We start from the raw sequence: 16,340 nt of genomic DNA on the forward strand, positions 1-16,340 counted from the left end.
GTCTCAGTCCGCGGGCCTCGAGCCCTGGCTCGGCGCGGCGCTCTCCCCTGCTCCCGAGGTCCAGCGCCTGGTATTAACACGCATGAGAACCAGCACGGCGCGGGGCAGCCGGCTGGCACCGAGGCAGGCGAGGTGAGGCCGGGGTGCTCGCCGGCTGACACGCCCCACAGTGGCATTCGTGGTCTTCTGTCCCCAATCTCCCCAAAATCTGTGGTTTGGGGGACTCAGGGGACACTTTTATAAGCTCCCCCTCCCCAGCTGACCTGGCACTACTTTCAAGCTTGCCAAGGGGGCTACTGGGGTTCTCCATCACCCACCTCCTGTCTCCCGCCCAGAGTGGCATCTCTGGATCCGAGGCCCGTGGAAGATGGGGGTGGGGTGGGTGGGGGAGGCTGGAGCTGTCCTGTCCTCCCTTTTCCTAGGTGACGTCCCTGCATACCTGTCCCCGCAGGATGCCCGTCTAGCTTGCTGCCCCTCTGGTGATCACTCCAGGAGTTTTCTAGGTTCCCCCACACCCCCATGTCCTGCAAACAATTTCATTTATCAGTCGGCCTAGACGCCTGCTTCCACCTCGGGACGAGGCCCCCGTCTCCTGCCCACGGCCGCTTGGGCGTTCCGACCCCGCACTCACCCAGCAGCACCCCCAGAGTGGCGGGCCCGGGGCGCAGGGCGTGCTCCTCCATCTTGATGCCGTCCAACATCTTGGCGCAGTCCGTCTGCCCGCGGGGGAAGCACCTCTCCAGCGACTCGGGACCTGTTGCTATATCCATGGGACGCGGGGCGTGCTGCGGGCCCCGCCGGCCAGGGTGCTCGCCCGCCCGCCCGCCTGCCCGCCCGCCGCCGCCGCCGCCGCCGCGTCCCGGAGCCGGGGAGGCGCGGCTCCCGCGGGGTTGGGGCTGCGGCCGGGGCCGCCGGCTGCCCCCGGCGAGCGTGCAGAGGCGACGCGCTGGCCCCGGGCCCCGGCGTCGTGCTGGCGGGCGGGGCGGCTGCGGTCCGCGCCGCGCTCTCCCGGGCACTCGCAGCCACGCGCGCCGGCTCTTCTGTCACCTGCTTGTCAGCCCCGGAGCTGGGCTGCGGCCGCGGCGGCAGACGGAGCCGCGGGGAGGAGACGGCGGCAGCGGCGGCGGCGGCAGCGGCAGCGGCGGCGGGCGGGGGAGGGGGCGGGGGCGTAGGGGCGGCCCCGCGGGCCGGCGGGGGGGCGCGGGCGGCGCAGCGGGGTCCCGGGCGGGGCGCAGCGGGCCGCGGGGCTCCCGGCGCGCTCCCCGCGCTACTCCAGTGCCATGGTGCGCCCGAGGAGCCGCTCGGTTTAGAGCCGGGGCTGGCGGCGGAGGGATACTCCGGCCGGGAGCCGCCTCACCCCTCCTCAAACTTCCTGACATTTGAACTCATTGGAGCGCTTCGTATCCCTGCGCCGGGATGAGCCGGCGGCTCCACGTCAAATAGTGCCGTCGCTGCCCCCCTCCCCCCGCGGGAGGGCTCCCCGCGCCCCCAGCTCGCGCCCCGCGCGGCGCCTGGCCCCGGGCGCGGGCTCGGGAGCCCCGGCCAGGCCGAACGCCCCGCTGGTCCCTCTCAGAAGTTTGGGTCGTCCCCCAAACAAATCCTTCTGCCCCACCCCCTTGAAAAATTGATTTGGGAGTTGGGGAATGAAGGCTTTCTTTTTTCTTTCTTGCCTTCTTCATTATTAATATTTTGTAAAGCTTCAGCGCTAAGAGGAGTGGCCCCGAACGAGGCCAGACTGCGCGGACGGCGGGGAGCGCAGCGGCTCCACCCGGGGACGGCGCCGGCCGGGAGCGGCTGCCCGGGGACCCCGACTGTCGGCCGAGGTAGGTGGCACCGGGCTGAGTCGGCGTCCCCAGGCGGCGGCGCCTTCCCGGGCCGCTTGGGTCCGCGGAGAGGGCTGGCTGTCGGGACCAGGTTCGGGGGCCGGCGGGAGGGGAGGGCTGCTGGCCCAGGACTTGCCAGGAGGGACTCTGGCCCAGGGAGAGGGGGTGGGCCCTGGATTTGGGGTGAAGGGTCCGGAAAGGCCTCGGACGTCGCAGAGATTAGGTGGAGGGGTGATCGAAGATCGCGGAGGGGCCCCAGGATCAAGAGTGGGGGACATTGGACAGGCGAAGAAGGTGAGGCCGGGGTTCAGGCGACGGAAAGTTTGGAGGACGATTACGTCTGGGAAAGGGGGTCCCCACGTAGGGTTGGGGGGCAATGGGTGAGAACCTGGCCTCCCTCGATTTCGAGGGAGGAACACAGGTAGGGGGTGGTGGCCCCAGGTCGGGGACTGAAAGTCCGGGACGTATGTTTTCCCCCCGCTCGAAGGAATTCCGATGGGGCGCTGGCATAGGCGACCTTTGGTGGTGGAGAGACCCGGACAGGGGTCTGAAGGCCGCGCCCGGGGGGACAGCGCCCTAGAGAGGCCGGGCGAAGTGGGCCTCGGCGCCCCGAGCGAAAGGCCGGCGCGAGCGAGCGGCCGGCTCCGTCGCGCGCGAGGCCTGGCACCGCCCGGCCTGGCACCCGCGCTGGGCGCGCAGGCCGCCGCTTCGCGCTCGGCGCCCCGCGCCGGCACCGGCTGTGTCTTCGGGCCCCGGGTGCCCGCGGAGGCGCGGCTCGCTCGGAGGCGGGCGCGGGCGGACTCCGCGCTGCGGCCGGCGGGCTCCGGCCCCTCGGGGAGCGGGGCAGCGGCGCGGAGCGGGCGAGGGCGGAGGGCGCGGGAGGCGGGTCCCCTGACCCCGCTGGAGGCGAGAAGGCGGATCGGATTTGGAGCTTACGGGAGGCTCGGTGAGAAGCGGCCCCCTGTGCCGCGGGGCCCCGCGGAGGGGCCCGGCTTTGCCGAGGATCAGGGCCTCCCGCCGCACCCCGGTACCTGCGTGTGTGTCGGTGGGTGCCGCCGTGTGTCCGTGCGTGTCGATGCGCCCGCCTGTGAGGCTCCTGCGTACGTGTGCACCGTGTTTCTGCGCACTCACAGTATTTCTGTGCCCCTGCGACTCCCTGGGCCTCGAGAGTGTGAATCTGTGCCCGTGTGCCCGATTCCCCTGCACCCGTGGGTGTGTGATCTGCGGGCCTTCCGTGCCCGTGTCTCCCGTGGTTTTGCAGGTCTTTGTGTGCACCCCTGGGTCTGTGTCCCTCTACGCGGGCGCGTGTATCTTGGTGTGCCGTCTCTCAGCCTCTGTATTGTGCCTGGATCGGTTTCCGTAAGTGTGTCAGTGTGTGTCTCCGAGTTTCTGAACGATTCAGTGTGCTCGGGTGTCTTTTGGGGGGTTCGGGGGGGTTGTATGTGTGTCTGGCTCTCTGTCTCCGTGTATTTCTCGGATGCTGTGTGTCTGTATCCAGGACAGTGGATGAGTGGGTGTGGAGTTTTTCTCACACGTCCTCGATCCTCGGTCCCCGAAAGCCCCAGGCCTTGGGCTCCCGAGGCTGGGCCAGGGCCGCCTTCTCGCGGCGTCTGGGGCGGGGGCCAGCTGCGGGAGAGGAGCGGGCGGCGGGCGGCGCGGGGCCAGCGCGGGGCTGGCGGACCGATCGGGCGTATTCTGCCCTCTGCTGGCAGCGCTGCGCCCCTGCACCTGCTGCCGGGCGCCGGGGCCACAGGGTCCCCGCTCCAGGCCCAGACCTTTGCCTTCTCCGGAGCGCACTTGGAAATCCTCTCGGGTCACAGGCCCTGCAGACCCACCCCAGGCCCCAGACTCCGGGTGCAGCGATCCATCCCCCTCCCTCTGTGTCCCGTTACCCCCTTCCCCGTGCCCTGCCTCTTCCTCTCCGCACTTCTCCCTTTCGGCAGAATGGGGGCCCCTGTGGCCAGGCCTCTTAGACTTCTCTGACCCGCGGGCCGTGCGTCCAGAGGCAGAGCCGAGTCGGGGCCGCCGGCTGTGTCCAGGGTGGCGATCCCAGGGCCACCAGCTGGCCGGGTCTCTCAGCGCAGGAGGACATGCGGCTGCCCCCCCCCCCCCCCCAGTGGCTGGTCTGTCCTGGGGCTCACAGATTTTTGGCAGGTCTCTCCGCGCCCTTACCCGCGTCGCAGCCCACAACGCCCGCGCTAAGGTTGGGAGGGCCAAGGCTGGGGCTCAGAGCCACCCGTGGCTGCCGAGGTGCGAGGCGCGGCTCCGGTGAGCGTTGCCCTCTCTGGTCCGGGAGGCGGGCTGCTGGGCGCGCGCCTGCGGCCCCCTCCCGACGGCCTCCCCACTCCCTGCCCATTCGTCTACCCCTCTTTCCGGGCCGCCCCGTAGGTCCTGTTTCTTGCCCTTTGTTCCTGCTCACTGGCCGCTCGTTCCCGCAGCTGAGTCTGTGGTCCCGGATCCTTCGCACACAGGCGCGCAGAGGCCCCGGGTCTCTCTCAAGCACCACCGCGACTTCTGCACCCCCAGACCTCTGCCCCTGCTGAAGAAGTGACCGACTGGACGGCAGAACCGGGCCTAGGCCCCGGGTCGGATGCAACCCCGTGGGCAGCGAGCCCGTGCCTGGTGCTGCCCCCCAGCAGCCGGGTGATCCAGGGCCCGCAGGCTGGCCCGAGCGCCGCCGGACGCACGACGCGCGGAGGCTCCGGCCAGGGCGGGACTCTCTCCGGCTCGACTTCAGCCGCAGAAAAAGCTGCAGATTTTCTCCACCTAAGGAAAGACTCAGTCGGCTGTGCGGAATCGCTTGGCTTGAAGAAGCAGAACCGGAGAGGGAAGCCCTAAGGTCGGAGTCTGGGCTTCCCAGACCCTGTGCGCGCCCCGTCTTCGCTGAGCCCTCCCCATTCCCCGTGGCCCCCCTTCTTAGCGCCCTGCGCCCCCCTGCCTCCCAGCCCGAGCTGCAGCCCGGCGCATCCCCTCCCCCTCCCTTGGCCCTTCCCGGTGCTGACTGACCGCAGCCCAGCCCCGGTACCCTCCCAGTTTACCACGAGCTGGACCCCCCGGCAGGGCCGCGTGCCCTGGGGCAGGAAAGTGCAGAGGAGGAGCTACGGGCCGGGATGGTGCCCTGCTGGAGAGCCGCTCGGATCCACGGGAATCAGCCTGACTGAACCCGAGCCTCCCCAAGCCACGGCCCGGTTGGGAGTTGCTATTCTGGGAGGCAGCCCTGGGGTCAGGAGACCTGGGAGCTCTGGAAGTGGAGATGGATGGCACCCACAGAAGTCCCCATGCTCCCCTCCGCAGGCCCAAGGGTGCTTGGCCCCAGGACATGTAGGTCAAAGGCTCAGGCCCCTTCTCAGCTAGCAAAGAGATGGATGTGTGTGATAGCTAACCTGGTTACCTTCCCACAGGCCAGGGGAAAGCGTCTGTGATCTTGTGCTTTCCAAGAACTCAGAGACCCTGAGTTGGATGGAGGTCCAAAGAGAGGAGTGACTGGGGAGAGGTCCAAGCTGCAGTCCCTCTGACTCAGGGCTGGGAGCAGGTTCTCCTCCTTCTGGGGTTTTCTAGGCAGACAGGAGAGGTGGCAGGGGATGGGATTTCAGGCAGAGTTTGCTGGTGAGGCACAGTGTGTGCCACTCCGACTGAGGCTGTATGCTCGGGTGTGCCTCTGTGCAGTGTGGGGGACTGCCCAGGCCAGCAAAGGTCCTCTGTTCCCCGCAGCTCGGTCCCACCCTCAACCAGCTGGTGAGATCTCTGGCTATAGACCCATGAACTTTCAGCACAAGGTCTGGGTCATTAGTTATGAGATTCCTCCCTGGTGGGTCAGGAGAGCATGCTCCCTTAGATCCAAAGGGTGCTGTCAGCCCAGGGCTGGTGCTCAGGGAGGGACAGTGCCCTGGCCAGGTGGCCCTGGTCTAAGGTCTTCCATTGGCCAGGCAGGGGCTAGGAGTGGTCCAGAGCAGGTCTCTGGGAGTCACCCAGCTCTGGTTCAGGATCTAGCTGTGGGACCTCAAGAAAGTCCTGCTCTCTCTCTTTGCACCTCAGCTTCCACATCTGTAAAGTGGGCATAAGGACAGCATGTTCCCTCCAAGGCTGTGGAGAAGACAACATGTCCTGTAAGTGCTCACCAAAGTGCGTGGCACATAGTGGGCTCTAGAAATATTTGGTAAATGATTGGATGGAAGGGAGTCCTCAGGACTTGGGAAAATCACAGCTCCTCCTCCCACCAGAGCCCAAGAAGAAACCACACTGAGCTTGGCCATCTCCCTTCTTTTGGGGCAGGTGAGACTCAGATCCCCACAGCTGTGGACTGGACACAGGAGACCTCCCACCCCCAGGCAGTGCCCAGACTTCCAGCACAGGCAGCCTGTGGAACCCAGTGCCAGGGCTCTTGGTAGAGAACAGAATTAGGGGTCCAGCCCATTGCATTAAAAAAAACGGCACGGGACTCTCAAGGCACCGTTGATATTTACTTTTTAAACGGCACTTTCCTCAAGAATCTTTGCATTTCTTACCAAATGGATGGGCTGGGTTTTTTCAGCAGCCCATCCAAAACCAGGGGTTTCACTGGCAAAGTGCTTGAGCCAGAACAAAGAGACGACCAAGGACCATATTTGGAACCAAAAAAGCCCCATTAGGACACTAAGAATAACTCACAGAAAGACGTTTTATATGAATTGGACACATTCACAAAAGCAAGAAAGTTCATTGGTTTCCCTCGGGAGGGTCTGGGCTGGGAAAGGGGGTGGCTGAGTGTGATGCGGGCCCAGCGCCCGTCCTATTTGATCTTTATGTTCAATCCACTTCAAAATGCTGGGGATCAGTGGAGTTGGAGGTTCGCCCCTTCCTGTAATTATTTGGTGTCTAGTAAAGTTTTTATGAGTGTCTGTGCAAATAAATGCATTTGATGTGCATTTGTTTTGGCCAGTGCCGCTTTCTACAGGAGGCGTGTGCACCTTCTGTTGGCCCTCGGAAAGAAAAGAATGAGAGTGAAAATAAGAATAAAAGCAAGATATCGGGCAGGCAGAGGGGCAGGGCCAGGGCCGGCCCACTGAGGACCGCCACCCCTCTGACGGGGCTGCCTGCTGGGGGGCAGCCGTGGGGTCTGCTGTGGGAGCTGTGGGCTGGGAGGCGGGCTTGGTGAGCTCCAGATCCTAGGAAGGCGTTTTGGAACAGAACTCTGCTGCCTTCGATTGCTGTCCTCTGGGATGCTTGGTGGAGTGAAATGAATGAGAGGTAAGGGTGGGGTTTGGGGCATCACTTCATCATTTAAATGGCAGGGTCTGCCTGTTTCTCTAGAATTGGAGCTCAGACGTATCTGGCTGGGAGACGGGCTGGCAGAGGTGTGGCTCCCAGCCCTCTCCGGACAGGGCAGCAGGGTGGGCAGGATGGGGGTGCCTCCCTTGTGGTTCGGAAAGCAGGGGTGCTCCCTCAGGGTAAAGAGCCAGGCCAGGGTGTCAGAGGCCGGGAGCACCCAAGCCCCTGTCTCAGGTATCTGATGGGTGCCTGGGATGCCACCTGCGGGTACCCATCGGATGCCTGTTTGGTTTGGGCCATGCTGTCTGTCTCTCCTCCCAGCACTGCAGTCTCGATTTATTCTAAAATTCTTTCAGCATTTTTATTGAAGTATAATATACACACAGAGAAGAGCACAAAGCAGAAAGTGGCACACATGCCCCCAACACCCAGATCAGGAGAGAACAGGTTTCTGGCTCCCCAGATCTCTGCTTCTGCCCTCCCAGCACTAACTCCCCAGCCTTTCTCCCACAAAACCAGACCTGGTTTCTGTCACCGTCCAGGAGTTTTGCCTGGTTTGGAATTTTACTTTATTCATGAGATTTTACATGAAAATATGGATTTTTCTCCTGAGAAATCATAGGCCTGATATTCTTAGACCCTCACCCAGCAGGGTGTTGGTAATCTGGGGCTGAATTGTGCCATCCCCAACACCCCACCCCAGGTCAGACATCTGCCCTCTTTAGTTTGCCAGGGGGAATTTGTGTTGGTAACTCCTGTTGTAACCCTTCGCCTCTCCCCCATCTTTGGTCCCTCCCCAAGAGGCCTCACTGTATGTGCACTGGGAAGCACACACAGAATCTTCTCTCACCTCAGTCCCTCCATCGGCCTCCAGTATCCTCTGAGGTTGAAATCATGAGACTTTTTTAACAAGTGAAGAAGTCAGAGCCTCAGAGAGGTGAAGTGACTTACCCAGGGTCACACAGCATCTTAAGTGTCAGATCCTGGATTCAAACCTAGACCAGCTGACTTCAAGCCCCAGGCTCCTCCCCACATGGCTCCTCTGGGCATCCAGGCAAAGGCATGAACAATTCCCCTCCTGCCTTCTTCCAGCAGAGAGGAAGCTGGACTTTTCCAAAGGAAAGGCTGGGAAACAAAACAGAAAACAGGGCCAGGATGGTTCCTAGGCCCCGACAGCCTAACCTAGGGTGATGCAAGCCTAGTCTGGGATGAGCTGCTCTGAACTGGTGCAGCCTCCCAGATGCATCCAGGGAGGGTGACACGTGCCATTCACTGTGTCTCCACCACATACAGGCAGATGCTATGTGTTATTCCCGAATATGCCCAATGCGCCTTAGAGGGAGGCATTATTATTTAGCCCCACTTTACAGATGAGAACACTGAGGCTCAGATAGGTCAAATGCAATGCGTATGAGTGGCCATGCTGGATTTTGAATGCATTCAGTGCCTTTGCTCTGTGCTACATGGGCCCCTTTCTTTTTGGCTTACTCTCTTATCTGAGCCACCTGCACCCTCCTGTTATGAGGTGCAGCCAAGTGCTTCCTCTTGGGTACTGAAAGATCTAGAGTCTGGCCTGGGGCTTAGTTTCAGGAGCCCCATGGTGGTTCACAGGGCCTCAGTTTCTTCATCTGGAAAATGGGGATGATATTACTGCTTTCCATTACTATGTGGGGGTTCAACTAGGTCTGTGGGCTTTTGAATCTAGAATTGGTAGTGACCTGTTAGAGGGGGCACAAGGGTCATTGGATATGCAAAGGTCCTGGGGCAAGAAAGAACTTGGTCCATTGGAAGCATGTATGGCTGGGTCAGAGCAAGGGCATGGCCACAGGTGTGGGCAGGAGCCTGACCACAGGGCATTGCGGGACTAGATAAGGAACATGGACTTGAACCTGAGGGCAGTGGGGAGCCTTGGGAGCGTTTAAACAGTGTAGTGCCACAGTCAAGTTTGTTTTTTAGGAAGATCTCTGACTGTGGGGAGGGGTGAGACCGAGGCAGGAGGCCAAGTGACGAGGCCTTTGGGTTTCAATATCCCTTTTGTATGGAATGAGGTTGGGCGGTCCTCGGAGCAGACCTTATCCTCTGATTTCCCATAGAGGTTGCGTTTCCAGATTCAGGGTTTCATGTTACACAGAGTTATTCTTTCTGGAATGTGTCCCCCGAGCAACCCCGCCGGACCCTCCTTGGAAGGAGGGGCTCTTCTGAATGCAAGATGCACATTTATGCAAAAAAGTAGAGCCATCGGGGTCCTGGGGTTTGGCAGTGCCTGTCCCCGAAACAGCCCAGCAACCAGCAGACGGAGCAGCACTCAAGAGGTGGGACAGTCTGCAAACATCAATAACAACAATAACAGTAATGATGGTAATAATTAACCTTTATTGATGACTTACTATACCAGGCCCTTTGTAAAGCCTCCAACATCTGTGATCTCATGGAGTCCCGAAACAAGCCTGTGAAGTAGCTGGCGATTCCTGTTCTGCAGATGAGGAGAGCGAGGCTCGGGGTGGGGGGGGGGGGGAGCGCACTGTCTGTAGAGTAGCAGAGCCAGGCCCAGGGCCACTGCCCTTACGCTGCCACCTGTGGGTGCTAGGCAGCCTCGGAAGGGTGGTGAGCTGGCCTGTTGGAGCTCTGTGGGGTCCAGACAGCCCGGTGCAGAAAATTCCATCCCTGCACCCCGGCTCCCACCTACACTTTGGCCTGCACCATCTGCCCCCAGAGCTATTCTCCCTGGCAGAGCTCGGTGATTCAGATGTTTCCAAACCCAGGAGAAGCCTCCAAGTCTAGAAATCTCGCAGGGGCCTCTGAGGCCTGCTGGCCTGTGTCCATCCCTGGCCTCGTCTCTACCTCCTTCCCCTTTGCTCTCTGTCCTACCCTCCCAGCTCCTTGGCCTTGGTTCAGCTTCTCAGGCAGCTCACACCCTCTCTTGCCTGCAGGCTCCGAACAGGCTGCTCCCTTTGCCTGGAAGGCTCTCTCCACTCCCTTTCTCTGGCTTACTCCTGTTCATCCTTCTGTCTCGGTGTAAGTGTCACCACCTCCCAGAAGCCCTCCTGTACTTCCCAGATCAGCCTAGGTTTACCTCTTACATATTTTCAGCAAGGAGTGTTTCTCCTCCATGGTGAGACGGGGTTATCTGTCTTCCCACCCCTCCGGCATCCCTGTGCAGTTTCAGAAAAATCCAGGGAGGAGCAGGCCCACTGGTTGGGAATGTGCCTCTCCCATAGGGACCAGCCAAGGGCTCAGGCAAGAAGTGGCTTCTCACAGCATCAGAGGAGTCTGATGGCTGATCCGAGCGATCACCCCCTCCCTTCATTCTCCCAGGAGCCCTAAGGGTGGGGGAGGGGCGTGCTCCGACTCAGCCCGCACTGGAGAAGATGCAAGTGCAGGTGGGCTTCCTAGATCCTCCCGTAGGGTGGAAGGGTCTGGGGAAACTGAGGCAGCAGGGTCTAGGGGATGGAGAGAAGCTCGGAGGCTTGGGGGTGGGGATGGGAGTGGGTAAGGAAAGGAGAGGCTGCTCTTTGGAGATTTTTTCCCCCCCCAGAAATTTTATTTTTATTTTTAAAAATTAAAAAAAATTTTTCAATTACTGTTTATATTCAATATTATTTTGTATTATTTCCAGGTCTGAAAAATCTCCTTGGGCAAGGGAAACAAAAGAAAAACAAACAAACAAATGGGACTAAGTCAAACAGAGAAGTTTTTGCGCAGCGAAGGGAGCCATCAACAAAATGAAAGGACAGCCCACTGAATGGGAGAACATATTCGCCAATGATACATCTGATAAGGGGTTAATACCCAAAACTGATAAGGAACTCAGACAACTCAACACCAAAAAACCCCCAAACATCCAATGAAAAAATGGCAAAGGACCTAAAGAGACACTTCTCTGGGGATTCTTGATGGCACATAGGGGCAGGGGACTAGAGATTGTGGCCAGCGGCCTGGTCCCTGTCATCGCACCCAATGCGTGGTGATGATTATTAGGATTCCACCCTCAAGGCCTCAAGCCCTTGTCTGCCCCCTATGAGCAGAGGCCCTGCAGGAGGGAGCTCATTGTGGGGCAGCTGGAAGGTGACATCCCCCAAGGGACTCTGCAAAAGGACGCTGTTTCCAAGGTGTTGGGATGAAGGGACAATTTAAAAAAATCTCTTTCCAGTCATTTCTTTGAGTAGCTCATTACTTTTTAATAAAAGAACATTAAAAAGCACACAAACACGAGCCTTTTAGACACTAACTGCTCTCTGGATTTAGGAAGCGCCCATCGGGGAGGGAGCCAGGCTTCGTGGGCATCTTGGGGCCCTGAGCTCTGGGTTCTAGGTGGGTGGGAGCCTGAACAGTCCAGGACTGCTCACAGGGCCGGGTGGCCAAGGAGAGCCCGTGGGGGGGGGGGCACACTGGTGGGGATGGGAGATGATTCCATATGTTCCCTGAACATGTGAGAAGGGATGGAAGGCACCCTTGCATTTTCCTAAAGAGAAGATCCCTCCAAATGTTTTAGGCCAATTTGAGTGTATAAACTGAAGAGGATGAAACTGTCCAATGCCTACTTAAAATAGTAGGTTTATGGGTTGGGTATTACCTGTAAAATTACAATCACCATTTCATTATAACTTTGGATGTTTATAACAGTAACTTCAAAAATGGGTTGAAAAGAGATAATATATATAAATATTGATTTTTCTTGCCGTTTCTGAGGCAGTTTAATTTCAAGCTCATCATTTGCATTTCTCCCTTTTAAATTGTGACAAAACAGCATAACATAAAGTTTACCACCTCAAGCATTTTTAGTAATTCAGTGGCCTTAAGTACACATTCACATTGTTGCAGAGCCATCACCGCCATCCATCTCCAGAGCTCTTTTCATCTTGCAAAACTGAAACTCTGTCCCCATTAAATAATAACTCCCATTCTCTCTCCCGCCGGCCCTGGGAGCCACCATTCTACTTTCTGTCTTGACGAATTTGACGACTCTGGGTACCTCATATAGGGGGAATCATACTTATTCGTCCATTTGTGACTGGCTTATTTCACTTAACGTCCTCAAGGCTCATCTATGTGTCAGAAATTCCTTCTTTTTTAAGACCGAATAATATTCCATTGCATGTAGATAGCACATTTTGTTTACCCATTTTCTGTCCATGGGCACTTGAGTTGTTTCCACTTCTCCGCTTTTGTGAGTAATGTTGTTATGAACATGAGAGGCAGAGATCTCATCAGACCTCTGCCTTTGAGTCTTTTGGGTATATACCCAGAGGTAGGCTTGCTGGATCATACGGTAATTCGACTTTAATGTTTTGAAGAACCGCTGACTGTTTCCTGCGGTGGTTATACCATTTCACATCCCCACCAACAGCGCACCAGGGCCCCAGTTTCTCTATGCCCTCTCTTTTGTTGTTGTTAGTAGTATCTGTTCAAGCTTTTGGCCCATGTTTGTGATTTTTTGGCCTTGAGTTGTAGGAGTTCTTTATACATTCTGGATATCAGCCCCTCACCAGATACATGATTTGTGACTATTTCCTCCCTTCCAGCGAGCCGGTTGCCTTTCCCCTCTGCGGACTGTGTCCTTCGGTGCATGGGAGCTTTGGATTTAGGAATCCAGTTCATCTGTTGCTTTCGTTGCCTGTGCCTCACCTGTGGTTTTGAACCTGTGTCCTCTGTCGTGACTGAGCCGCTTTTCGAGATGGCGAGTATCATCTCCCAGAGCACCTGCCTCCACCGCTCTCCGGGTGGCGTGACGGTTGGCGGTGTGTGAATGGCACCGTCCTTACCCCACGCCACACGCCCCCATCTGCCCAACATTACACCCCACGAGGTTATACACCCATAACCCACCCATAACCCGCGCAGCTTCCACACTGTTATTCTGCCCTGTCAAGTCTTGCTTGCAGCAACATCGAGCCCCGGCCTGTGTGAGGTCACACTCCCAGGAGAAACTCTAAAACTACACAAAATGACTTTATCTCTTTTAGCCCATTTGTCAGGTTTCTGGGATTAACATCAAAAATGAGCACCAAGTGAGGTCATTTTTGGCTGGTGCGTCTTCCCGGAACGGCGTTCTGCTGTCGGAATGAAGTGCTTGAGAAAGTATCCCCTGCTACGGCGTGCTCTGCGAGAGGCAAGGAGAGGGGAGCATTTGGGGGGGAAGCCCTGCTTTACTCTGGCTGTGGAATAGTTACTAATAATCATAGCAGCAGAAATCACCGCTGTTTGTAGGGTACCACCCAGCCTGGCACCGAGCTCAGTGCTTCACAGTCTCACACGGAGTCCACGCCACAGCGTTATGAGGGTGGCACTCATAGTGTCCCCCTTCTACAGATGAGGAGACCGGGGCCCCGGCGGGTGAAGGCACGTGCCGGGAGAGCTGGGATGTGAACCTCTGTCTTTCAGGGCCCAGGCCCTTAATTGCTACACAATTCTGTTTTTTAAAACAAACAAACAAACATGCTTTTACTGATTTTAGAGAGAGAAACATCGATTGGCCGACTCCTCCACAAACCCCCCCACAGGGAAAGGAGCCCGAAACCCAGGCATGTGCCTTGACTAGGAATTGAACTGGTGACCTCTCGGTGCATGAGACGACATTCAACCAACTGAGCCACACTGGCCAGGGCCACAATTCTGCTTTTGGATTATGCTGGACCCGGAGAGCCCAGCACAGCACTGACCGGTAGAGGAGCCCACCAGGGGCGGGGTGGGCGGCTTAATCCAGGCGGATAAAAGCAGAACTGTGGCCCTGGCCAGCGTGGCTCAGTTGGCTGAGTGCCACCCCACGCAGCGAAACTATCCTGTCCCACACTGCCGTGGTGGGTGTCATTACACGTTTGTCCGAACCCACAGAGTGCACAGCACTAAGGGCGAAGCCTAACATAAACTATGGACTTTAGTTACTAATATCGTATCAAAATTGGCTCATCCGTGGTAACAGAGGGACCTGTCACTAATGCAAGATGTTAGTAATAACGGGAAACTAGGGGCCAGGAGGGGATGAAGGTGTTCGTGGGAACTCTCTGTACTCTGCTCGTTTTTCCTATAAACCTAAAACTGCTCAAAAAATAAAGTGTATGACTGTTAAAAGTACATCATGAGTTCATGTTGACCCTCGCGGTGTAAATTCCGGGCCACAGCATTTTAACGTAGGCCTCGTGCATTTACATCTGCATATTGTTTCTCCCATGCGTGGCCCTTTCTCCGGTTCCCGCTGGAAGATGTACTTATTTGCCAAGTGCCACCTCCTATGGCACTCACGGATAAGAACAGCAACACCGCCCCCGCGGGCCCAGCGCTGGAGAGGCCTAGAAGCCAGGAGATCGCGGTTCGATTCCCGGTCAGGGCCCAGGCCCCGGGTGCGGGCTGGATCCCCAGAGGGGGCGAGCAGGAGGCAGCCGATCCATGACTCTCTCATCATTGATGTTTCTGTCTCTAGCTTCCTCTCTCTGAGATCAATAAAAATAGAGAAAAAAAAAAAAGAATACCAGCAGTATGATTATTGGGTTTTTCTCTTGCAGTTTATTTCATTTTGCTTTGCCTTTAGGGAACAGCGTATTTGGGACAGAGTGACAGTGACTAGGCTTCCGTCACTCGGAGTAACTCCTCTCCACCTGCGCATCACCAATGTGCCCGAAGTCAGCGTGGTGTTTGCTTTGCTTTTTGAGATCTGGAATTTCTTTTTGAAACAGTTAACATTGTTTTTGGATTATGTGAAACCTTTGCCTGGTTTCCGTGGGGTCTGCTAAACGTGGGGCGCTCCGAGCGCTCTCGCCTCCGTCTCTGCCTCTCTATCCTGCTCCCTCCCTCTCCCTTCAGCTAGCTTTCCCTGCTCCCACTTTTTGGTTTGTGTTTTCATTTTAAAATTTAATGCCTTCTCACACTGATCAATGTTTCTCTCCCCCTCTCCCTTCCCCGCCCTCTAAAATCAGTAAAAACATATTTAAAAAAAATTTAATGCCTTCCCTTTTCCTAGATTAGTGGGAATGTGCTCTACACAGCTTTTCCGAAGTTTAAACCCAATTTCTTCCTAGTCAAGCCCCAGATACCTGCAGAGGAAGGTCTGACCCCAGGCTTTGTACACCTTCATAATCTACCCGACTTGAAATAAATCATTTCTATTCTTTGTTGGGTCTAGTACTATTTCCAGGCATTGTGTGAGAGACTTTCAAACACCCCACGAGGTGGGTACCTCCCCCCACTTTGCACAAGTGGAAACTGGAAGTCAAGGGGCTGGAACCGGACCTCGGGCCTCCCCGACGTCACTCAGGTGTTTGTCAGTATTTCTAAAGCACCCGTTTCAGACCCCATCCCAGGGCCTGGGATACAGGGACGAGCCGGACAAAGTCCTGTCCTTACGGGGCTCACATCGAGTGGGGTCACTGCTGTCTGAGCAGACAGCCTCGGCCACCTGCTGCACAGGGAGCCCCGCAAGGGACCTGCACCTAGTCCACTCGAAGCAAGAGCCCCGCACAGCACAAACCAGCGGGTGTTCGCCGAATGAATGAATAAATAAATGGAGTTAAAGGAAAACCAAATCTTGATGTCGCTATGGAAGTCTTACTCGGAAACCTTTGTAAACAATGGATTAACTTTTAAATTATGAATATAATATACTTTATTATAGAAAATTTGGAAAGTATAGAAAAGAATAAGAGAAAATAAAAATAATCCATAATATTAGGCCCCAGGATCAGCCTGTTATTCCTTCATGTGTTTCTTAAATGTATGGATATATTTTTTAAAGAAACGTTTGGATATATATATATATATAGCTCTATATATATATATAGCTCTATAGTTTGCATTTAAAATATATATATATATATTTTTATATAGCTCTATAGTTTGCATTTAAAAAATCTCTAACAATGTATCATGAATATTTTCCTAATTGAACATCCTTTAAACCTGTGTCTACTTAGAGGCTGGATTTATTTTCACCAGTGATGACATCCTTTACCATATAAAATAATTATAAACTCAAGATTAAGGCTGAAATCACAACAGGAAGAATACGTAGGGGGTTCCTAGGCTGTGCATTGTGCCTCGGCCCCCCCATTGCACAGTCTCGCCCCAGCAAATGCCCGGGGCGATGCCAGGAGGGCACAGCCAGCAACATCAGCCTTCCATGCCTCCTTTAATACGAGGAGTTATATTATTAGCACATTAGCTCTCTGCAGTTCCGATCTCTGTAGGTACCACTAAAATGCTTTCTTGGCCACAGAGGAGCTATGACACAGGCTCCAGAGCACGTGAGTAAAGGCTGGTTCTGGAGTCAGACTCAGCCCA

The 16,340-nt window shown here is 56.5% G+C and overlaps 1 protein-coding gene and 1 long non-coding RNA gene across 3 annotated transcripts in view; one reads left to right on the forward strand and one right to left on the reverse strand.

Annotated features, from left to right (window-relative positions):
• LMX1B (LIM homeobox transcription factor 1 beta) overlaps positions 1–834 on the reverse strand; it is a 77,791-nt gene extending 76,957 nt beyond the window's left edge. For both annotated transcript variants that reach the window (XM_081150553.1, XM_081150552.1), the window contains exon 1: positions 632–834. In XM_081150553.1, coding sequence (XP_081006679.1) covers positions 632–770 — 139 coding nt within the window. In that variant the 5' untranslated portion in view covers positions 771–834. The remainder of the gene's footprint in view (positions 1–631) is intronic.
• A 363-nt stretch (positions 835–1,197) lies between these two features.
• Positions 1,198–13,506, forward strand: LOC308563726. The gene is made up of 2 exons (XR_013999836.1): positions 1,198–1,823; positions 10,687–13,506. It is a non-coding gene; the product is annotated as an uncharacterized lncRNA (long non-coding RNA).
• The last annotated feature ends 2,834 nt before the right edge of the window (positions 13,507–16,340 follow it).

Source organism: Miniopterus schreibersii, assembly GCF_964146895.1.
Source record: "Miniopterus schreibersii genome assembly, chromosome: 11".
Classification (NCBI taxonomy): domain Eukaryota; kingdom Metazoa; phylum Chordata; class Mammalia; order Chiroptera; family Miniopteridae; genus Miniopterus; species Miniopterus schreibersii.